The 25699-nt window shown below is 38.9% G+C and overlaps 1 protein-coding gene across 1 annotated transcript; it reads left to right on the forward strand.

Annotated features, from left to right (window-relative positions):
• The first annotated feature begins 1167 nt into the window (after positions 1–1167).
• Positions 1168–24245, forward strand: LOC139712755 (REST corepressor 3-like). Its single transcript, XM_071624550.1, has 12 exons — positions 1168–1429; positions 1536–1592; positions 9632–9715; positions 12353–12567; positions 13887–14020; positions 15214–15283; positions 17328–17434; positions 19627–19828; positions 21037–21169; positions 21934–22100; positions 22548–22717; positions 23682–24245. Exons 1-12 carry the CDS (start codon positions 1297–1299, stop codon positions 23848–23850), a joined length of 1641 nt encoding a protein of 546 aa, XP_071480651.1. The 5' UTR covers positions 1168–1296; the 3' UTR covers positions 23851–24245.
• Positions 24246–25699: the final 1454 nt, after the last annotated feature.

Raw genomic sequence — 25699 nt, forward strand, 5'->3', positions numbered from 1 at the left:
GTACTGACGTGGTAAGTCTAGCTTCCATCCTCCCCTCCCTCACGCGAACAGGTTTACGAGTCCCCCCCCCCCCCCCCCCCCCCGGCCCCTCTCCCCTCCCCATGCCACGGATCACGACGACGTTGCAAAAAGTGTCGCACCAATGTCTGTTCTCATTTCATATTTTCTCTTCATGGGGCCCCACCCCAGGGATGCTGTTAGTCTTGAACGTAATCGCAATGTAGGTCATTGCAATGAACTTTGGATGACTCCCGTCCCACCCTCTCATCCTAGGCAAGCCACCCAATGTACATTGTATATTGAAATGGCCACGCTGAGGCGACCCCTCCACTTGCATTGCGTTGGTTGTTCGAGATTATTGTTTCCTTGACCATAAAGGCTTTGGTTATCTGCGATCGTCCACCACAAACCGCAAATGAATAGAATACGGGGGTGCCCACACTCTGTAATTATCGGGTGTGAGAGAACGAAACGAAACTTTTTTTCTAATTTTGTATCATTACAATACCAAATTGGGATTCGGAGAGTGAATTAGCTCAGCCTTTACATGCTGGTGTTGTAAACGCATACATTTTTATGTTTGTTCCACTGCAAAACTGATTTGATTATTTTACATGGGCACACGCTATTTATTTTATCATTGACAAGGCAACTTCACGATGTTGTTAACCACCTAATGTTCGTCCGCCACGTTAATTTGTAAAATTCATAAGATATATCAGTGGTAATTTTCCACCATGAGGTTGAACGAAGAATAAGTTTGACTACTTATAGCACGGAAAATTCATGTTTGTGTCAATAAAATGTGATTTATGTTCGAAATTGAAAGAGCGGAGTGATATTTGACTGTGTTAGTTGGGTAAGCTAGCCCTGCCTTTGCAGTGTTCTGTACACGAGTGCGTTTGTGAACGCCAGCCCTTCGTCGTACCCACACACACACAACACACAAAAATTATCTTGCTTATTCTCATCATCAATACACGTTCACTACGGTACCGCGTTCGGTTTGGTTATGATACGTGCACACACGCACACACAACTCTCTATGTTCTGCTTCAATGGTCTACACACGTATCAGTACTACACACGCGCACATATTCATGTGAAACGCACAAAACTACCGGTATACGGTGTGTGTATTATGCCGTATGTGTGTGTAGACAAAGACAGCAGCCGTTCGGGACTGGATATCTACCGTTCCCGATCATCGAATTTCTGTCCACATATATCATTTTAGCGACAATTTTTCTCATAGTTGTGCGCCATAATACTTAGTCAACGGAATCCTGTCCCATAATGGTGGTGGTAGAGAGAAACAGCAATTCCGAACATAATCATCGCTCCAATGGGTCCAATTCCGGGGGAGCCAACTCGAATGGACACCCATCTGAGGAGAGCGGGACAAGTAGCTCGGGGGAAGATGAAAATGGTAAGCTGCTCGATAAATAAAGATAAATCTGCAACAACTCCACTTTTGTAAATTTGTGATCAGGCTGTGATACTCATATTAATTTCCGCTCCAATTTTCTTCACAGAACCTGGAATGCGTGTTGGAGCCGAGTATCAAGCGGTCATTCCCGACATTCAACCGGGTAAGTTCGACAGAATATTTTGATCGATCACAACCAAAACCGATTGTTGGATGAATTATGAGAATGCGACTACGTATTTCTTCATTTATATTACTTGGAGTGGTTGATACTATCAGTCATTGTCTTCGGTGCAGTAATGAACAATATGATGAGAATGAATAATCATGTGTTATCAACTTTGGAGAAATCGTAATATGCTGAATTTTATAGCTCTATACATGGTTTAATTTGCAAACCCCCCGTGTGTGTCTCGGCGAAGATTAAATACAAGGCGAATGGTAAAAGCTTGCCCGGCGTATTGGGGGACGGACTCCTATATATTTGTTATCGTAAAGTAAAATGTAGATATTGTGCATTTATTAATATTCTACGTCAAATAACTGTCATCATAATGAAACACTGGCATGTTTTGATCAGAGGAGAGAAATTGTATTAATGTTGGTGCTGTGCATGGCATGAATTTAATTTCTTAATTGCTCATAGGTGATCTGTTGTATGCAGATTTATTGCAATGTTTAGCCTCTGCAGCATCCTTCCACATAGGCCCTACTCCCTAGGCCTAGGGCCTACTGCTATACTGTACTGGTAATTTGTGAGTTGGACTAAATGAACGTGGCCAGCAAACTGAGTTAAAATTCATTGCAGTAATCCTGATTTTTTTTTTCATATATTATTGTTTGTGATATAAATAGTGCACACATATAACAGGTAAACACACACACACATACGCAAAGTTGTCATTTATGAACTACTTGTTTGGGCCGAGTGATCGACGAACATATTCTAGCGTTAGTCATTCATGAAGAGCAACTCAGCAGATTCACATTATTTTTTTTGCATTAATTAGTGATCGTTCCTGTAGTTATGAAATAAAATCTAACACCTATGAGAATCAGTTCTTAAAGAATGCTGTGAATTGTTGCTCTAAATAACCATTTAATAAGAAAAAAAAATAAATGGTAGGCCATAGGCATACAGGCCCATTTCATAGGTCCCTATTCATCTTATATGATTTTTTTTTTTTTTTTTGTGTAGAAAAAAATTCTGAATGTATATTGTAACATCTAATGAGGACATTACCAAAATTAAAGGGTAAATCCAGTCCAAATATAAATTAGTCTGATAAGAAAGAGTAAAATATTACAAGTTCAACGGTAAAATTTTGATCAAAATCGGATGAAAAATAAGGAAGTTAGTGCATTTTGAAGTCTCGCTAATTTTTGAGGAAATAGTTTTTGAACGGTCAATATGGCAAAGTGATCATCTCATCCCCTCACAACCTGCCATGTAGATTGTACATGAAATTTTGAAATTTTCATTCAAATGCAATTGTATGTCCGAGGCTCAAATGCTGATATACCGGCATCTAACTAAAATTCACTATTCTGAAGTTAGGGTACTTAACCAGGAATAACATCATACTTCAGATTTTAATGACAGAAGTATTGAATTTTCGTCCTTTTCTGTACATGGTCAATGGAAAATTGTGAGGTTATGACAAGGTCAGCTCACTCATTTGCATATATCCACTGTACAAGAACTGTTTTGCAGAAATTAGTAAAATTAGTTTTTCATCCGATTTCAGTCAAATTTTTACCGTTAAACTCGTAAGATTTTACTCTTTTTTTTATCATACTAACTTAATTTTGGACTAGATTTCCCCTTTAGGTAACTGTAAAAGTTGAAAATTTCACAAGAGTAAATTTATGCGTCCTGCCGGGAAGATGAATATTGTGTGGTTTTTAATTCTGCAGAATTATAAGATTAAATAGTGTTACATATTGAACAAAAAATAAGCAAAAATATTTGAGTGCTATTATTTTCAAACTGGTTTCTGTTTACGTGTGAAATGCACAAAAATTTCCACTTTCAAGTAGCAGTCACTACAAAAGTAAAAAATAAAATTACAAAAGACATGGCCATTGAAAAAAAAAAAAATCACACAAATGGGCACATGCACACTTGTCCAAAGTTAGAAACAAGCAGGTACCGTATTTGAAGAGTTTACAAGCCCAGTGATCAATTAAGTAAGTTTTGGCTGAACTGTTTTAAGCAAGCAAGCATGGAATTAATACCAATGCAGCTCTCTGTCAAACCTTACTTGCAAGGATCAGATTCTTTATTTTTTTTTATTGTTATTATTTCTTTGAGGTTCTATGCGATGGCAAAAATTCTATTCTCTAAGTTGCACTCATCATAGGCAGATGAGAAACTGACAGAGGATTTGATTTCTTCTCATGTATTTGCCTTCAAATGTGTTTCAAAATACAAAAGCTAGAGATCTTTGTTCCTGCTTATACTCCTTGATTTTTTATCAAAATTTCTCATTCATTTTATATTCTGCCTTTAAAGAAAAGATTTGAAAACCAAATTTATTGTGAGCATCAAATTAAACTGTAATGCATTTTGCTGTGCCTTAGCTGATTAGTCAACATTACGTGGTTGCATAGGTTTGCCTGAATTCTTATATGTCCCATGATAAACAATACATATTTAACAAACCCACATGCCAGCTAGCCTTAGGCAACCATATTACCCTCACGAATGTCAAAGTCATGTATGGGTATGTTTCTATGGCTTTGTGTACTAAAAAGCAATAAAAATGTGAATTGCGTGTAATTTACAATGTAAGTCACTACAACTTGTAAATGAGTATGAAAAAAAAAAACATGAATGTTCAAGCAGAATGTTGTATACAATAGGTTTTTCAAACTTACATGTATTTTTAAACATCAAAGGCATGAAAACCGATTAGGATGGGTGTTTGTTGTTGTTGTTGTTTTCATGTTGGTTTCTAAAGTTTAAAATATCACATTCTTTGTAAACTGTGGCCTTGTTAAGAAAACACCTGCTGTTGCTGAAGATTTTTTTTAAAATTCTTTTTATAAACAAAGACATGATGACAGAGGAAGTACATGTACAAGCTGTACCAGTAAGCCAAACATTTCATAAACTTGGCTGTTGTTGTGCCCATTGTGTTTTTCAGCAGAGATGCCAAGTTCAAAAAACTTTTATGAGTGAGATTTTTATGACTCGGCGTCTCGGTGCACGCGCGCATGCTCACCATGCGCCCGCGAAAGAGGAGGGTGTCCCCCTCCCATGGTAGGGAGCTTTTTTTAATTATTAGCTCTTAATGATGCTATCTGGTGCATACTTAAGTGACTATTTTTTACTAATTTTGAAGGCAAAAGGGAAATATACATTCAATTGCAACTATCACTTTAATCCTTTGAGCTATGCTCCTTATTTTTGGCCCAAATTGCAGACTTCACCAGATGCGTGAGAAAAATGGGTGCCATGCGTGAGATCATGAGACAGACCCTAAATGCTTGAGTCTCACGCAGAATGTGTGAGACTTGGTAGCTCTGGTTCAGCCATTGCCAAATTGTTATTCCTGCAGTTACTGTACCAGACACGTAATACATTTAAATAGATGAACAACAGTGGTTGAATATGATCTATAGATAGGCAAAATGAGAGAAAGTGGGATGTGTGGGGAATTTCCTGCACAGAGGAAGCATTCATGCATACAGTACAATCTGGTGAACTCCACAGGCATAGACAATGATAACGGCAAGTCGACGTGAACGTGGCAATTCTCCCCTGGAATTCTCCATGCTAGTAATTTACAAACACAAATATGCCACACCCTCCATTACAAGTTATATTGAGCAAATCAGTGTGGCACCACAGGAATTAATGCTTTAATGATCTGACTTAGAATTTTTGACTTTCCTTGTGTCGAGTCTCATAAAATCTCTGACACTCAGAGTGGCACAGTAAGTACTAAATGACAATATTATGGCGCAAAATGAATTTCTGCTATCATCTGAAACAGAATTGCTACCTTTTTGTGAGTACATGTAGTTTATATCAACTCTTTGACACTCAACAAAATGAAATTTCAGCTTGTGCTTAAATTGAAGCAAATTACTTGAATATGAAATTCAACCTATCTTTGTGAGTTGTGATCTGCTCTTTGCATATTTAGCAAAGTGAAATGAACAATGTCGCAATATTTGTAGTTACTATTTGCAGCTTTTTTCTTCCTCTAATCACACATTGTATCAAAAGCATAAACAAGCAAACATTTATATATAGGGCATGTAGTTGTGTAGGGAGAGACAGGCAAGACTATTGATTTTTAACTTAGTAGGCCTTGTGCTATAGACCTAGATTCAGTTTGGGTGCTGCGTTTTATGTTTATATATTCAGCCATAACTGGGGGGCATCAGTATGCCTAACAATACTGTAAAACGAGAAATGTTCGCGTGCATTTTAATTTCGCGAATTTCGCGAGCGCGAAGATTCGCGAAATTAAAATGCACGCGAAAGTTCTTTTCTACACTATATGCATTGAATACCAGTTCCAGTTCGCGAAAATTTCATGCCGCTAAACAGGTCGTCGGCTCCAATTCGCGAAAAATTCATGCCGCGAATATATCATGTTTTACAGTAGTTGATTTATGCACTGACAGAGCAGTGCACCTGATTCATTGCATAATATATTGAATCATATTTTGAGATTTAGATTTTGCACCCCCGCCCCTTATGGCCAACATAAGTTACTGTGTTTTAAAACTTGAATATGCAACAGTGACTTTTACTTTAATAGGTAGGCTTGTGCAGGTGAATGGATGTATATCTCTACCTCTTGTCCCCATTGTTGATTACCATAGCTATGACCTATAGTTAGATGCAAGGTACCTCTGTGCAGCTACAACCTACAGTGGTATAGATGGCTACTTTGTGCAGATGTTACTTTTTTTTTTTAACTCTTCTGCAAACTGTCACAGTACAAGTCACAGAAATCAGTTTTGTTATAGGAGTACCTCAGTAGCCATCTTTGGCTTTGCACAACTGACATGACTGAAATGGGTTGAATATTTGAAGGGATGAATACTGTCAAACCTGTCTAAAGTGGCCACCCATGGGAAATGACAAAAGTGGCCACTGTAGACAGATGGCCACTGTAGACAGGTCGGTGGCCCTTTTGAATTTCAACACTTGTATAGTATTGGAAGACAATAGCTGGTGTGTAAAGATTGGCTGAAAATGCGAACACTGACATTGTTCGTCTCAGGGCGCGACAGTTTCGATCACTTAAATGAAAAATTTGGTATGATAGATCTCTAAATCTAGATCTTTTAAATTAGAATAAAGGTGTTACTAAATTGATGAAATATATTTAGGTATAAAATATTGTTAAATTAATAATGTCTTTTTTTCTTGAATTTTTGTAAGTCTTCAAAATAATATTTCAAACCTAAGGAACTGGTTCATACAACTGTACCAGTTTTGCATGAATGGGGTTCATGAGTGAGTTTGAGGAGATGGATAATGTGGGAAGCTGATGTAAACAACAAACAATACCCAGACAATATCCCATTGTCCTTATTAAAAGGGATTTTAGTCACTATTTAGTTGGCATTTTGGTAAAATTCTAAGGTGTTATATTCGGAGCTGGCTTTGCCTTTGTAGCATGTTCAGGGTGGCATTACTGAGGCCTAGATCTAGTCAAGTTAGTGGTAAGATTGCTTTTCATGGCAAAGAGGGCTCTGCGTTTGTCAATCATGTCTGTGTGATTGTGACTGAGCTAGGACTCGGTAGAATTCATGCCATGAACGTAAAAGCCAATGTATTCATGACTGATGTAACAGTTTTGGCAGCTAGTTTTTTTTTATATTTTTTTATTGTGGCTGCTTTACACATTTAGATATTCACCACGGGATACAAAATGAGTGCCCGCTGGCTGTGTTAGGCAGGTGACCGCTATAGAAAGGGTCTATAATACAGCAATTTCATATGGGGTAGTTTTCAGTGGTCGCTATAAGCAGGTGGCCGCTAAGACAGGTTTGACTGTAGTTATATTGCCACAAGGAGAGAGAGCTCTGTAATGTGATTAAAATCAGTAGTTTTTAAGGATCAGATGAGCAAAGCTGGAATGTACGAGGACACTGATCAATATGAAAAGTATTATCATTCTGTCTTTCGAATTGTTATCGTGCAAGGCTTTCAGTCAACCCCTTGGAATAATCGTCGTGGTCACACAACCATGACATTGCTTCAATTTTAATCCTTTCTCTCCATTTTGTGTGTAAACTGTTCAAGAATACTGGGGAAGTAATATTTAGAAAATGCAACAATTGTTAAGGCCGTGTCACACCATTCCGGGCAAGCTACGCGGGCTTGTGGCGAGGAGGTAGTTTCCAGCACGTAGAAGATTTTCAGCGGGCGAACAAGAATGTTTGCAATTTTCATTCATGCCTTGTCATACCGTACGGGGGAACTTCTGCGGCTTGACTTGCGGGGACACAAATTTACTCCCCGGAGCTCTCCGCAGTTGGTCCGCACCTGACAGTATCTAGCGCGTAGTTGCCCGGAGGTGCGCACCTCCGGGCGACTACTTTTGAGATACATGCTAGGTACTGTCATGTGCGGATCATCTACGGGGACCTCCGGGTGGTCAAAATTGTTCTTTGCAAGTCGCACGCAAGGCTGGTGTGACACGGCCTTTAAGGCTACACATCCACTGCAGGTTGTGAGACATACAGTGTAGGTCAAGGAGATCTAAACTTCATGGTGCATGCAATGGTGAAGCTATCACATAAAAATTGATGCACTGATGTAGCATTGCTTTGAATTGAGTTGATGTGGTTTACTGAGGCTGAAATACATTCAGGTTTTATGTAAAAATTACAATACTGAACAATTAATGGGCTATTATGCAATTCACAAACTGTACATGAAATCATGCAACAAGTGAAATTATCTACTTTTTTTTTTTTTACAACACTGTATTCCTGAAGCGAAAGATGATGAGGGGGTCAGTTATTGTAGTGCTCATGAAGGACTACATGTCCAAATTGATTACAGCTACATTTATGCAAACTAAACATACTCTGCAGAGATGTGTTTACAACAGTGGCAGAGATTTTCTGTTGCATGCATAGGACTGCTACTGTATCATTCAGCTCATGAATTTTGCTAGTTGACCAATATTCGCAAAATTGAAAACACATGACAATATTGCATCTCATACATGTATGTTAATTATGCGTTGTTTATTTTGTATGCAATGTGAGAAATGGCTTATCTTTTCTCTTGAAAATGGATACCTCTGCCTGACATATCCCAACAAATTACATCCGTAAAATACTTTAATTGTTCAGTTGTGGGAGTATTATAATATATAAAAAATGAAATGTAAAACAGTTGTCGTAATGATGATTATTCATATCTGCATTACTTTGCAATGGGGTCTACAAAGATGATAGCCAAATTTGGACTTCAGCCGTTCTTACATTAAGGTATTCACTTGTGATCAGTACAATTGTCGAGAGATCAAGTTCCAAAATGTGTTATTGAAAGCCCCACAATATGATGACACAAAGGGATAAAAATAACCCCAGAGATGCAATCAGAGCTATGCATCACCCCAAATTTGCAACTCTTGCAAGTTTATACTTACTAAATGAACTGTTAGTCATCATGAAATCATTGTTTGTCTCAAGCGATGGTTTTCAGTAAATTCTTCAGATTTTCTGCTTCGAAGAGGATTAGTTATAAACCATGACAATGATTCCAAACCATTTTGTAACTAATATCCCCCACCCCGGCGTGGCAGTTACAAATGAAAGATGAAAATTAGGTTTGTCAATTCAAATTTTCTACACCACCCCTTTGCTAGATCTCTATGGAACAAAATTTACAATTCCAGGCATTGTTGTAATTTCTGTGAAATACCATATGCCAGTGTATCGTCATGCACTGAAATATGTTAATAACTACCAACATAAAATAACTATTGGTAATATGCATAACAGTATTCATACACACTTTATGTATGTGTCATGTTTTGACATTGATGTAAATATCTATATGTTGCTTAAATGTGCAAGTTAATTCAAATGTGTATATATCATGTATTGCTATGAACTTAAAAACATCATGAAGGACCTGCAGCCATTGCATAAATGATTTGACCCTCTGACATAAAACAAGTCCACGTCTTTTTTTGTACCCCTTCTGTCTTTTAGATGTTCCTGTGGGAAGACGTGGGGATAGCAGACCAGAGGCTCTCCTAGTATGGACACCAAACGGAGATATTCCAGACCCGAAACGTGAGTGTCGTTGTGCTATTCCTGGAGTTTGTCTCATGCTCAAATAGGGCACAGACTTTATTACACCATGCATTCTGATTCACCTCTTTTACTCTCACATTTTTTTTTCTTTATGTACACTGTAACTGCTCGCACGTGTTTGGATGAAGTACTCATGCGTTCACACAGGTTCTGCCTGAACACATGGTTATGTCTGCACATTATAGAATTGTTATGGTCCAGATCACGATACGGGTATTACAACTGAATTGCCAGTAACTTTCCTGGCACCACATAGCAATGCTAATTGCCTTTGACACACTACTTCAGTTTGCAAAATGTCACTGGTATAGCAATTGTGCTGCAAGGAACTGTGCAAAATTTCATTGATAATGTGTGACGATTATATCAATTAGATCAAACGCAAGAAGTGAAGTCATGGCCAAAAGAGTGAAATTGTTCAGATTAACTCTTGTTTTGCTCAGAAAGAAAGTTGTCCCATGTTTGCAGTCATATTCCTTGTACATTGTAAAATACTATAAAATGTTACATGATTTTTAATGGGATGATATTATAATAGTTGCTAAGGATAGCGTCCTATATTTACTTTGAAAGTAAAAAAAAAATCATTTGTAAATATATTACACAACATTGTGTATATTGTACATCCATTCAAGGCCTAGTTAGTGTTAAGTAATAAGATATTACTTTTAAAGAAATCATTCTTTTCCCCCCTGCATTCCTGTATGTGTATATTCTTGATGTAATTGAGGTTTTAAACTCGTTAGAAACTACAAAATCTTGTTAAAGACAAGGATGTCACTCATTAGAAAATACAATGATCATTTTCTGTCACACAAGCAAAAACTCAGTTGAAATTGGCAACCTTAAACTTCATCAAAATACATGTATGAGTCAAGTCAAGTTTTTTTTTTTTGTGTGTGTGTGTGTGTGTGTGTGTGTGTGTCATATAAAAATAAAGTTAAAAAATATGGATTTATGAGAATTGCCAAACATACATCACAACTTTAATGAAGGATAGGACCGTTGACAAAGGGTGTTGTACATGATAATGTGTGTTGTCTGGCAGGTGCACATACAGTATATTGCTGTGATGAGCCCATCAGATGTAACACACTATTTACACCACAATAATTGTGGCACAACAGTTGACTGTCTTTAATTCTTGATGTGAAAGTGTTTGAGTGAAATTTGCAGTGATGGATTGATATTTAGTGAGAGGATTTTTTTTCCCTCGAACTAACACTGTACGAAACTACAAACCTGTATAAATGTGTGTATATGTGCTACAGCTTCTAATGCAAATTTGAGTGAATGAGTGCCGGTGCTGATATTGCATTTTGTTAATTGTAACTAATATGTAAATTTTGTCTATCAAGTTTCTACAATTCTTCACCCTCACAGGTGTTTTACATCTATGTGATTTATTGGATGCACTGTATTATACTTCAAAAAAGAAAATGTTAATGGTTTGCAAAACCACATGTCTCCATGTCTCCAATTAAACAAGAATGGTGTGAATTCAATCATGTACATTTCTACATGTGTATGAATCTTTCACCATTATCATCTGTCATATGAATCCTTTACACCCCCTTCCCCCCCCCCCCACAAAAATAAATTAAAAGTCAGTAGTTTTATTGCAAATACTGCACATGCTACTTGTATTTTTGCATTGTAACCAGTAATTTTTGTGAGTCAACTGATGGTCACATGTATGGTAACTATATGACATTGTACTTATCATACATGTACACTGCTTCTTTAGATGTATCATACAGCATGTGACAATCCTGCCAGAGTTGTATTTTCCCCAGCAGGATTATATTCTCCCAAAGTGCACAGCAATGAAGGAAAATATTGTCTTGAGAGGGACATAAAACTCGCAAGGGACTGTCAAAGGCAATACTGTAAAAGTGGAAATTTTCGCGGTGGTAAAATTTTCACGCTTTTCGCGCAACCCGAAACTAGCGCAAAAATAAAAGCAAGCGAATATTTTTGCTTGCCATATGTTCCTGTGCGTGATGTCTTGATTCCGCGGAATTAAAAACACGCGAAACTCTTCTAACCCGGCTAAGCGCGAAAAACTAGTCACGCGAAAATATCCACTTTTACAGTATCTGTTGATTTACATGGTCTACATACATTGTACACATCATTTCATTCTAGCCCCATCAGTAGCCGGTCAATTTCTGGAATTATACAATACACTTGTATTCTTGATGTGATGTCACTGCAGACAATATAAAGATTTTGATCCTCTCTGCATTAATCACGCTATTGCATTATGATCAATCACTGAGCAGTATAAAGTAAGACCATGTGATATTATAAGCAAAGCTCATCATGTGGGAAATTCTGAATTTTCTTTTAAAAGGCAACATTTTAAATTCTAAATCCATTTTTGTGTTTCTTGATCTTTGATTTAACCACTCTCAGAATTGTTCTTTCGACAAGACCTGATTTGTGAAGTGTTATGTATGTGAATTATGTAGTACAATTGTACTGGTATATAAAGTAATCAGATTATAAAAACAACAACAACAAAACAAAAAACCTTGATGTTGCATTGACAGAGCTCTGAAAAAAAAGAAAGAAAGAAATTGATAAATGTATCGACATTATATACCGCACCAGTGGACGAGTACATCAATGTGGCGAAAGAGAAGTTTGGCTACAACACCGAGCAGGCCCTGGGCATGCTGTTCTGGCACAAGCACAGCGTGGAGAAATCCCTGGCCGACCTGCCCAACTTCACGCCATTCCCTGACGAGTGGACGGTGGAGGACCGGGTCCTGTTTGAGCAGGCATTCAGCTTCCATGGCAAGAGTTTCCACCGCATCCGCCAGATGGTGAGTGTAATTCTTGGAGGAGGCTGATGCGCATTGCAAAATACTAACTACGATTCGAGAAAATGAAGAAAAAAAATCTCTGTAAACTATCATGCTTGTGAAGCCTACATTGATGGAGTGAAAATGTCAACATTTTTAGTTTGACTTAACATCTACATCACTCACTTTGACATCAGTTTATGCATGAAAGCTAAATGTTAGGCTGATTGTGAAAAAAAACAAACTTTCACACAGCTTGTACTATTGTTTGTTGTGTTGAATGTGTGCATGATTTTATTGGGGGGGGGGGGGGCCAGAGGCTATGTGTTTTACAAATAGTCAGTCTGTCCATAAAACCTAGATTTTGTTATTGTGATTTAAGAAAGCAGTGCAGTGGATTTCTGTGGAGTCTGGCTCAGGTATGCAACATGAGGTGTAGATCGGCTCAGTAGATTTTGGCCAAATTATCTCAAATTTGAAATCTCAAATTTGGCCAAAAATGGTCATTTTTAGCCATAACTTCGTCAAAGAATGCCCAGTAGTAGTGTAAGTTGGTATGAAGGATAGGAATAACAGGTTAGAAATAGATTGAGGTTGTAGTAGGTCGAGGGTCGAAGGTCACAATACTTTGGTTCAAAATATAATTTTCTTGCTGAAATCTAGGAATGTAAAATGGTAATATTATCAGATTCATATAAGGAGATGAGAAATTTTAGAAATGCTAGTTGCTGAAAATGACTGGGATGAAAGTTCTAAGGTCAAGGTCAAATGCCACCAGTTATTAGCAGACCTAACTTGCCATGCATTCCATTCTGTGAGATAGTCCAATGATAGTTGTATTTTAGGTAATATTGGAAAATATTTCCTTTGTGCAGAAAGGATTAAAAGTTGTTTTGTGGTCAGTGGTAAAGATTAAGAATTCTTCATCAAAATGTAAATGAAGGGCAATACATTTGCATGGCATATGTTTGAGTTTGTTGTATTTCAATGTTACTGTGCTTACCAGGTCATGTGTGAAACCTGGTTTATTACGGTATGATCTCAGAAAACAGTTCGAGAGATGTATCTGTGAAGATGATCCGTCAAACTTACGAAGGCTTCATGATTTATGGGTAGGGGCCTATGTGTTGTGTGACCCTTGTAATGGACACAGATCAAATAAAGGCATATGTGAAGATATTTAGCACATCTGTAAGAATATTTAGACGGTACCTGCCCAGATGGTTCAAATCACAGTGGAGAGAAACAATAAGCGTATGAAAGCTGTGCTTATTTGATGTCATAGTCGATTCCCTGGGTATAGCAGAATGTGTTATAATCTTAATACTGTACTCCTGCAGCTACCTGACAAATCCATCAGCAGCCTCGTGAAGTACTACTACCAGTGGAAGAAGACGAGAACACGCACGAGTCTCATGGACAAAAAGATTGGCAAGTCGTCTACCACCAGTGAGACTGTGAAAAAAGATGGCAGGTTGGTTGTGCTCCATGAATATTCCTTTACCATGTCCAAAGTCACTTTCAAAGGACTTAAAGGGGAATTCCAGGCCAGTTATAAGCTTATGTCATAAAAGAAGAGTGAAATCTTGTAAGTAAAATAGTGAAAACTTGATCAACAAATTGGATATAAGTTAGGTAAATTATGAAATTGTGAAGTTTTGCTAATTTGTGCAAAGCAATTCTCATACAGTTGATGTAAATGTATGCAAATGAGTGTGCTAATGACATCACCTGACAATTGTTCATTTATCATGTACAAAATAATGATGAAAATTCAATTTTTCTGCCATTAAAGTGTAAACCATAATGTTATTTGTTGTTGAATAACTTCAAAATAATGATCAGTCATGTATATCAGGATTTGAGACTGGGGCACAATTGCATTTGAATGAAAAACTGAAAATTTCAAAAATCTTATGTAAACTATATGGCAAGTTGTGAGGGGATGACATCATCACTTCACTATTAGCATATTCATATTGACTATTCAAGAACTGTCTCATAAGAAAATTAACGAGACTGAAAAATTCAATTTAACTTCTGTATTTTTCATCTGATTTTGATCAGAGTTTCATTGTTGTGCAAAGAAAATTTTACTCCTTCCTTGTCAGACTAACTTTTAATTTCACTGGATTTCCCCTTTAAATGTTTACTGCAAGGATGAGGTTAAGTCAAAACACAAGCTCTATTGTGACCTACTCGCCAACCGTGGCTACTTGCCAAGCGAATAACATGGAATCTGTCACTTAATTCTCTTGAGAATTGAAGTTGATGCCAAAGTGGTATGTCATTTTCGAGCACCTAGCTGTGAATATTCATTAATCCATCATAACAAACCATACTTCGCCATTGTAGAATATTCATTTTTTGTGACTTCAGAATCGTGTGCAACATGATGGACCTCCATAAGTCATTGTAGGAGATCCTATGAGAGAGTGAGTTTTGAAAAACAGATCCCAGTGTAAGCCAATAAAGGAAACCCAAATAATCAAGTATGTATCATTTATGGGTAGATTTTACTGCTATTGTGTTCATTGTCAGATGAGTACTGATACCGAGTGAACTTTCCTCTTCTTCCTTAACACCCCCTCCCCCTTCCCCTCCCCCTCTCCCTCCCTTCCCCTTCTTCCTCCCTCCTTACCCCCCCCCCCCCCCCCCCCCCCATAGTGGTGAAGAAGAGCCACAGGAAGAGGAGCAAACTGAGAATATGGACACTGACAAGGCAGAGGGAACAAAGGTAAGACCAGCAGTTAGAGCACTAAGCAGTCATTAAAGGGATGGTATAGTTTTGGTTGAGATGGAAATTTGGGTTTTAACTTTTTGTGAGATAATCAGAAACCAATTATATGAGATATTAAAGAGCATTTCATTCTAAAAGAAATTCAAAGTTTATTTGATGAAAATCGGTTTTCGAAATGGCTGAGATATCCCCAAACAATGCAAAACGAGGTGGTTCTATTAAAAGGGAGCTCCCACCTTTAATTAGGACCTCATTGATTTAGGATTTTTCAGCCATTTCAAAACCGATTTTCATCAAATAAACTTTAATTATTCTTAGAATTTTATGCTCTTCAATATTTCCTTTAAGCGATTTATAGTCGCCTCACAAAAAAAGTTAATACCTGAATCCCCATCTCAACCCAAACTGTACCATCCCTTTAAAACCGATTTAATCATGATTTAGTTCTTTCTCCTTTAAAAAGCATTGTGCCAAGACTACTGTCTGTCTCCTGTTATGTGAGTTTCAGCTATCGTTAGCTTCCTCCAGCAACTCCATGGCTGCCTTTGTGTTTGTGCTTTCTTTCTTCCCGTACTGGAAATCCACAGTGTTTTTGGTTACCCATTTATCTCCTTGTCCATTTTTTTTCTGTCTTTTTTTTTTTTTGAATGGTCTCGCCCCCCTGAAAGTGGAGGCGTGACTTAAAGATACATATGGCACTCATTTGTCATTCGCTGTCTGTTGTTCATCTCAAATGTTAAAGTCTGTCTACCAGAATCTGTTTGAATGAGCAACCTTTTAACAATTCCTGAAGTTGTGACCCTAACCTTGGTCTGATTGATAGACACTTTGGGATTCTTCATGTTATGGTGCTTTCTGAGGTCGCAGGGAAAGGTTAGGGGTCATCTTAGGTCACATGTTAAAGTTTTCCTGGAAAGTTTCCTTGTGACAAACATCTCATTTGTCCTACATGGACAAGACACAATCAGGCAACTGTGTCCTTTTTCTAGCATTGCAAATGCTGGCCTATGTCCAGATAGCTTTCCCCCGACCACTTGTTTTCTCTGTTGACTTGAATACTTTACACGCAAGCATGTCGTACCTGCACAACCTACACCCTCCCTTCATTTTGTCACTGAACACTCATTTTGTTATGAGAAATGTACTTTGCAATATCCATCATACATGCAATATTACAATCCAAGCCTTGCATTTATACATTGGCTTAGGATATGAGGGATGGTACACACACCTGCGACCCACTCTCTGTGTTGATGCACTGGTCCTCTTGGAGAAGCTGCCAATATATTTGTCACCACTAAAGCAGGTGACAGATTTAGGGACAAGCTTTACATTTGTGTGGAATGAGGCAATTATCTTTGTTGGTGATTTTTATGAGTATTAAAACTTTGTGCAAGCGTGACTTTCTACGTTCAGGATTTGGAGATGTTGTGACGTTGATCAGAGGTTTTACATGTTCTGCTCTCCAAGCACCTATAAAAGAGGACAAATTTTGTGGAAACATGCCCATTTCCGAGAACGGATTCTACTTAATTTTAGCCAAACGAGGCTTAAAGGGAACGTATAGTTTTGGTTGAGAACTAATTTCAGGTTTCTAACATTTTGGGGTGAGATAATGAGAAACCTCTTATGAAATATGAAGGAGCATGTAATTCCAAGAGGAGTTCAATGTTTATTAGATGAAAATTGGTTTTGAAATGGCCGAGATACCCAAAACAGAGCAATCCTAATAAAAGGTGGGACCCACCTTTTATTACGATCGCGTTGTTTTACTTTGTTTTTGGATGTCTCAGACATTCCAAAACGGATTTTCATCAAATAGATTTTGAATTGATGTTAGAATGGTATGCCCTGTACTATTTCATAAGTGCGTTCTTGGTATCTCGCTAAAAGTTAAAAGCCCAATCCTCATCACCACCATTACTATACCATCCCTTCAAGACATCAGGGACTGCGTTTGGTACATGCATTGGTGGTGCTCTTAGTGCATTATTGTGACTATCGTGCCTCTTCTTTTTACCTTTTACACTCTAACATAAAGGATGGAACATTGGGAAAAAATGTCTGCGGGAATTGTGCAAGTTCAGTTACCCAGCTGCATACCACCCCAAAAGGACAATTGTGCAACGCGTGCTACAGCTACTGGAGGTATGTATTTTGGGGTCATCCCACGAGACCGACACCCACGAGTCATACGGTCCACGAGACCGACATAAACAATAGGTCCATGAGTCATACAGCCCATGAGTTACACGGCTTACGAGTCACACAGCCCATGAGTTCGACACTAGGCACAAAAGGCTCACGAGACCGACACTAAGCAAAGAAAGCCCACGAGACCGACACTACACTTAGAAGGCTCACGAGACCGACACTAGGCAAAAGAGGTTCACGAGACCGACACTATGCAAAGAAAGCCCACGAGACTGACACTAGGCAAAGAAGGCTCACGAGACCGACAGGATGAACAGTGCCATCTTCATGTCAATTACAAATATGTACCTGTACAGGGTGTTCCATTAAGGGGAAAATTACATACTGGCGGGTGCAATTTCGCTACGTTGTGGAGCGAGAGATTGTTACTAACTAATAACAGCACCATCTACATATCAACGACATTAAGTATTATGTATTTCTACACGCGTGGTTTTTAGGGGGCAGTTCTGTCACGCTACGGGGAGCAACATTGTTAAAATTTTTTTCTTTTTTTTTAATAGAATTGTCCTCTTCACAGGAACCCCCCCCCCAAAAAAAAAAAAAAATGGAATGAAAAAGTGATAGAGGACAAGAACAATGAATGGTTTACTTTTAGATTTCATTATGCTATATTTAATAGGCTTTCCTGCTTGCTACTTAGAAAGTGGACAGTATATCTAAATTTTTTTTCGCCCTTTTCTTTCTAGCTTCACAAGTTAAGTAGATCTTATTAGATATCCTTTCTGTCTGCTTTTACCCGCCTGCTTAGAGTTTAATTTTCAATTTTCTCTTTAACTTTAATGTATGAAATGCAACGGATGAAAACCTTTTTTTTTTTAATCGCAGTGATTCACCTTGATTTCAGTAGCTTGTGTTTGTAACATTATTCTTTTCAAAACAGTATTTTCATGAAATAGAAAAGTTACATTCATTGATGCGTCTTCTTTTTCTGAATTCTTAACGCTGCCTTAATTGACGATTACATTATTTTCTGTGATTTTTTTATTATTTCAACACCTTTGCAGATGACTACCCCCCCCCCCCCCCCCCTCGCCATATCATGTAAAGTAGGTGTGCACTACAACATTGACCATTTTGTGAATAATTTTCTTGTAGTGAACTTCATTTCATACCTGGGTATTTTTCTAGTTGGTTGATCTGAATGTCCACATCATTTTATCATTTTTTTTTCTAAGTAGGTATACCGGTATGGGCTTTGCAGATAGGGAAACGAGGGTGTTTTGCCGTTTTCGAAGTAATGTTGACACATCTCATGCACTTTTACTGAATTTTGTTTATTTTTTTCACAAACACTCACATACGCAAACACAATTAAAGATCTTGAACCATGTATAACTGGTGGGCTGTATGACTTGTGAGCTGTATGACTCGTGGGCTGTATGACTTGTGAGCTGTATGACTAGTGGGCTGTATGACTCGTGGGTGTCGGTCTCGTGACGTACACCCTGTATTTTGATGGCATCTATTAAAGTCTTCCCTAAACCAGCAGTGGGTAAGAAGAAATTAAATATCATGTTGCCTCATTGTGAACAGTAAGATAAATTAGTGGAAAGAAAAAGTCAGCCCATCAGGAGAAACAAAGGAACTCTTCAGATTGTCTGACATCTAGTCACTTCTCCAGAGATGACATCATATGAATAATGCTACAAATTTCATTGCATTCCGTCAGTATGTCTGAATTTGACAGTGTGTGCTTCCTTCTGCTGCCATTCTCACCATCAAACTGCTTATTGATCATATGGAAGGGAATACGCAGCCTCTCCGATGAAGCACTTTTTCGTTGCTCAAGTGAATGATGAAAAATGAGAGAAAACTCAGATGTGGACTGGTATGTGTGTGCATTCAAAATTTTCTTGCATTGGTTTGTTTGATAGCTACTCATGCTAAAATTAGTTGGGAAATGATCAATGCTCATCTGGGCATTAGAAGATGCGTTGAATTTGTGATACCAGTTTTGCCAATATATACTACCAAGTTTGAAATGATAATGGTACCAAATTGCCCACTAAAATTTCTGCTGTGTGGGTCCTCAGTTATACATAATCATACAAGCCACAGTGTATGTGTATGACCACCAGTGGCATATTGAAACATATCCGGATTATGTGTATTTTTCACGGCAGGCGAACGGGTGTGATGCGCACACACGTTGGTCCGGTTAGGAATGAGATTCAGACGCACCACCGTCACCACCCCATGAGGATGAAGAAGAAGCCTCCCAAGGGGATGTACGTGGACAAGGAGGACCTGCTCGCCATGGCAACGGCCCAGGCAGACGCCATCTTCAAGGCCCTGGACACGGACATAGTCAACTTGAAGCGACAAGTGAGGAGATTTTTTGCAAACTCACAAATGTAGAGATTTTGTTTGAAAAACAGAACCAGTTACTCTTTACTTAAAATTAGCAATTAGAAGCATTTTAAGCCAATTTATTAAGAGTGCCTCTATTATTATACATAGGTGTATATAATTTCGACTTCATGGTAATGTAAATGCAATGTTTGAACCAATTTGCATTTCTGACTTACCTGGTAATGATAGAAGTATTACAAACACCTTTGCATTTCACCTCTTGACAAAACAGCTAATTGTCTCTTTCCTTAATGAAAAAGAAAAATGAGCAATAGACAATCTCTGATGACCAAAATGTTCATGTGCACATATGCGTCGTCAAGGCTTACATGACTTTAAATTAAATATAGCTTACCATATGCAATTGTGGCTCTGCGAAAATTATGCAAAAGCAACTTAGCAGAATCTGTCTGGACGTGTTTTAACATTGAAGCAGAAAAATCATGAAAGAAATAGCATCAGCAATGGTCACAATTGTGAACTAGAAAAGCACTCGGAGAGCGAAGACCTCCGCCGAGCAGCTTATTTCCATCCATATGTACATACTGCAAATTGCCCAATTTCCCAATATACGAGTAGAAGCCTTTTGTTTAGGTCATGAGCTTCCAGTTATGTAACGCCTCACCCGAGCAGAGCACACATTTTAGAACGCATATGCAAACCTCAAATACACACTGCTTGAACTCCCAAGTTCATTGACCCTATCTGCCAAAAGATATAAATCCTCCAAAAATCCATAAAAATTCCTGAATCACTACCAAAATGTAATCATCTGTTCCTTGTGTCGTTATCAACTTTTCCTGAAAGTTTCATTCAAAGCCGTTCACAACTTATTTTGCATACAGACAAACAAGCAATCAAACAAACAGACAAACAAACAAACAAACAAACCAACAAACAAATGCTGATGAAAACATAACCTCCTTCCTTGGCAGAGGTAATAATCTTCCTTTCATAATCATAAGTTGCAAGTGTTTCAGAAAAAATGGTGTCTTTTTAGACACCTTTTTTCTTGATGTATATTGTATTGAATTCGAAAAAAAAGCATGATGTTATTTGAAATATGTTGTAATATGTGTATAGATGAAAGAGAATAATAAATATCCCAGTGAGGGAAAAAAAAAGAAAAAAAAATAATAATCTTCCTTTCATTTATGGTCTTCCCATTTTTTTTTTGGCAGCTTCAAGGCAACAAGCAGATGTTGAGCCAGCAGAAAGAGAAGCTCCTGGACATTGACACCCTGAGGCCTCAGGATCCGGCCCAGCGTAACAAGTCCAGCTGGACCAACGATGAGCAGCTGCTGGCAGTGCAAGGTATGAAGCAGCAAATGCCAAAGCCGATGCCCTTTTTGCGTGGAGCAGGCTGGGTTGAACAGTTATGTGCCTGAACAATTCTTGTCGAGCAGTGATCAATGAAGTAATGAACGTGTCAATTGCAGCACTCGACTGGGATTGTGGTATACTCGTGGACAAAATGCACCGACAATGAATCATATATATATATATCTGCGTCTTTCCTCGTTCTTACTCTGTGCCACGTCTTCAGCTTGCTTGTTTTGTTTCTATGTTTCTCTTTAAAACCCCCAAAGGATTGAAGCATTTGCATTCTCCTACAGTGATGCTGGAAGTGATGCTTGGTAAATGCAGTCTGTCGTTTTGCTCTAAATTTAGTGATTTTGAGTCCATTGTTGCATGTCGTCCCTGGGGTGACAAGACCTCATGCTTCAAAAATATCAGAATTTCAGAACCTTCAGGAGAGCAAAAAAAAATCTTTTGCAATATTTTGCCATAATAACATCAATGGCAAAGTCAAATAATGTAGAGACATCGGGCAGGATTACATAATAAGTAATTGTAATATTCTAAAACTCAAAGCAGTATTTTTGATATTCAAAATTGAGTGAGGAAGTTTTTTAATGTAAGCCAATTCAGATGAGAGATTTTGTCATCCTAGGGACATGTGTAACCTCACCCACCTCACCCATACTTAAAACAACAACAACCCAAACTGCCTTTTTCATGGACACCTTCACTCGATTGTACTTTTCTCACGTTCACCCTCCCCTTGTCTCATGCAGCCTTTCGCAAGTACGGGCAGGACTTCCAGGCGGTAGCTGATGTGATTGGCAACAAGAATGCAGCACAGTGCCGCACCTTCCTGGTGACGTTCCGGCGGCGTTTCAACCTGGACCAGGTGCTGGAGGAGTACGAGGCCGAGAGGAAGGCCAGAGGGGAGCCCATGGAGGTAAGGAAAGGGGATGGGGGAGGGGCAGCGAGTGAGGATGGGCTTATGTCGTTTATCATGATACAAATAGGGAATTATCACAAGTACAATGGATTAAGATTTCGCATGAGGTAAGGATGAGGTGCTATTCATATTCAAAGAGGCTTGAATGCGCAATCTTGTTCGATTGCACGAGTGAATAGGGTACACTATTTGTTTTTTACAACACATCTGCCGCCTCAGCCATTAATCATACACATAAATTATATAATGCTGTGTTAAAAAAATGTGAGAGTTAGCAGCAAGGTCTAAAACGACAGATATTATATCATACTGCCCTTTGTCTTCTCTCAAATGATGGCATATACCGACAAGTCGACATCAACATTTTCTCAGCTGGCCATACATCTTTCCCCCCTGCCCATCCGCATCTTCCAATCTGACTCAAATTTGTGTCCCACTCCACAGACAACAAGCAGCAGTTCTGCCACCTCACCGGCCGTGTCTACCCCACTGGCTGTCCCCGTCATCTCAAGTGCCCCACCCCCTCTGCTGAGGCCTACTGCTGCCCCGGCGCCCGCACCCACACAGACTCCGGCCTCCCAGAAACCTCCACCTCTGCAGACTCAGCAGCCCAGGTAAAGTCAGAAGCAGAAGCCTGTGATTCTCACAGAGTTGGCCAACAATAGCTGTTATAAAATGATGGAGCAGATCCTAATTAAATGATCGGTTTGAAGCGTGTGCATGATGTTAAATTTGTGGACACAGAATAACTCCAGTGTTCAATCCACGGCATAAGGTTATTTGGATGCTTCAATGATTGGCTTGCGTGAGTGCTTTTACATGCGACAGAGGGCCTTTGTTACTACTGTAAATGAGCAAAAGTGACTGACCTACTTAATATTGTCTGCTGTAGTCTGCACGCATTACACGTGATCAGCTCTGTATTTTGCCTAACACATAATTTTGCTTATAACCGGTTGGTAGCAAAGTATAATGACCGGCACTTTCATGTCGCGATGCATGATAGGCCTATATAAACGGGCACAATGACATTGTTTTTGTTTCCTCGTGAAAATATCTGGCATGCAGCGGAATTTATGAAACAACAAAGATCAGCTTCATCATTTTATAAAGCAAATAGATAATACACATCCCTTAGTTTGGGCATTAGTATCATTACGCACACCCAGTACCTTTGAAACACTTCAAACACCCTTGGCCATTACTTCATGTGTGTTAGACTGGTCCAAAGATACCTGTATGGCTAAGTCTTACTAATACCCTCACTGATGTGCAATATTTGTACTCTCACCATTTGGCCCCTTCCCCTCCCCCTGTGACAAGAGCCTTCCAATGTCACCACAGGACATGAATGCTTCTTACAAGAGTATTTGAATCCCATTTACTGTGTGCTTGAACTAATATACTTAAAGTTGGAATTAATGAAGCATATACAGTACCATATTAGCTGTCATCTTGGCAGCTCATAAGTTAAACCCCTTGACAATCAAAACACATTACGATATCTTCTTTTGGTCCTGAAATCAGCATTAGGTAATAATATAATCAGTTCTGGTACCCTTCCCCCATCTTCTTCAGGTTTCTGCATCCACGCAGTGCTCTCCACCAACCGCCGCCCCTCATCAGGCCCAACGTGCCCACTGCCTCGGGACCCCTGGCCCGCTCACGTCCCGCCATCATGGGCCCACTGTCGGGCCACCCGCCCCAGCTGGTTGGAGGTAACCAGCGTGAGCCGTCGCCCCAGTAACCACAGAGTTTCTGCCTGGCTGCAGTACCCTTGACCCTATTTTAGCAAGAAAAATAGATTACTTGTATTATCCTTTTCCATATTTATATACATACATCTAGACAAAAGAGTATTCATGATCATATTATATCTGCAATCTAGATACTCAGACAAGAACGATCAGATGATTTCGGAGTTTGCCCAAGTAAAGGTTCACTGTTGAAAGGTTGGTTTCGTCAAGAACCAAATATTTGCAATTCTAATATTTCCTATGCTGCATTAGTAATATTGATAAGGCAAAAAAACCTGGAATATTTGTACCTAATTTTTCTCAAACTTTGTATGAGAGGAAAAACAACAACCCATGCATCCATTTATCCCTGGCACAATTTCCTAAGGCATTGGGCAGTCCTGTATAGAGAGAGAGTCAACTGCAACAATGGGCGCCATGTTGTTGATAAGCACAGAGGTCATTACCAAGCAAGAGTGTGCTCACGCATGTGCGTTCACACGTAAATGCGCAGTGTTTTCGTTTGTTAATAATAGCCACTGCGGGGTGCGCGTGGCGTTGGGTAACAACATGGCACCTCGTGATCACGGGACCAGCGATTGACCAATCACAGCTCGGCTGAAAACCAGGTTGGCCAGACTCTCTCTATACACAGCACTGGCATTGGGTAATTAGCCATCAAAGGATGAGGCACAAGCATGCACAAGGCAGAAAAAGAAAATAGATGTCAAACAATCAGGAGATGCAATGATTTTTATGTACTGGAAATATCTAAGATCTGTGTAGAGAAACCAGCTTCAAAGGCCAATTTTAGGCCCTTTCTTGATACACTTAAATATGTTTTTACATGCTTATATGAGATATGAGTATTTTGTGGAGATCATTCATAGATGTAAGGTACTACCAATGTAGTTGTGTGTGCAGAAAAAGCAAAATAAAGGTTTGCCTACAGTCTATATTAAGTTGATAGACCACATGTAACTTTGAAACTTTATTTATGTGTTCAGAGCTGACTGTACTTGTCCAAACAAGTTACTATAGTTATCTTTAGTCCATGGTATCGCCTTTTTCACTCTCTTTTGTCAACTAAGTCTGAGTTCTGCTGATTTTTGATTTTTTTTTTTTTGGGGGGGGTGGGGAGGAGGGGTCTGTTTTATGAGGATATTTGATTCTACCCAGAATAGATGTTGATGTGCACATCTACAGAATTTGGAGACATCTGTTTCATTCAACACTTTTCCAGAAGAAACCTGCATTCACTCTGGTAATAATCCCCCCCCCCCCCCCCTTCCTGGCAAGTCCCTGATATGATAGAAACAGTTGAAAGAACAAAGTGTCCTTTAAAGTATTAAACTGTGCAGATGAGATGAGTAATGCAGTCTGTCTAAACGTTGTGAAATACATTTTCTTTTTTTTCCCCCCCTTTTTTTTATGAAGGTAGTTGCAGTCTTAATAATCCGTTGCAGATGAGCTGATCTTTGCTATAACATACATTTCCCAAGATACAGTTCCTGCCCGAGCATACTCGGGACTAGTCTTCAATGGGCTAAGCATATAACATCACAAATACAGGAGAAATACTAGGAGTTTTTTTTCAATCAAATCGAATCACTGTGTCTTACTATAGAATACTTTGTGATTGTCATTGCCACCTCCTGACATGAATGGATGCACAGTTGCTTCTTTTCTGCACAGTTTATGTGCACCATCTCCACGCTTGCTGGGCCGTTATTTGGGCTGTGACAAAATTAGGCACTCCAGGTCCCCAATTGCTCCAATTTGGACAGTGACATCCTGTATCGACAGAGTCTGGTGGTTTGGCATTTAGTTGCACTTGGATCTGCGGGAGATGCACGCTGA

This window comes from Diadema antillarum, unplaced genomic scaffold (genome assembly GCF_040938485.1).
Source record: "Diadema antillarum isolate AM-2024a unplaced genomic scaffold, OU_Dant_1.0 seq00001849_RagTag, whole genome shotgun sequence".
In the NCBI taxonomy this organism is placed as follows: Eukaryota; Metazoa; Echinodermata; class Echinoidea; order Diadematoida; family Diadematidae; genus Diadema; species Diadema antillarum.

Bases quoted from the DNA above. Each gene is read 5' to 3' on its own strand.
- LOC139712755 (XM_071624550.1), top strand. From the start codon at position 1,297: ATGGTGGTGGTAGAGAGAAACAGCAATTCCGAACATAATCATCGCTCC. The intron at 1,593-9,631 runs GTAAGTTCGACA...TCTGTCTTTTAG, and splicing joins CATTCCCGACATTCAACCGG to ATGTTCCTGTGGGAAGACGT. The intron at 22,718-23,681 runs GTAAAGTCAGAA...CATCTTCTTCAG, and splicing joins CTGCAGACTCAGCAGCCCAG to GTTTCTGCATCCACGCAGTG.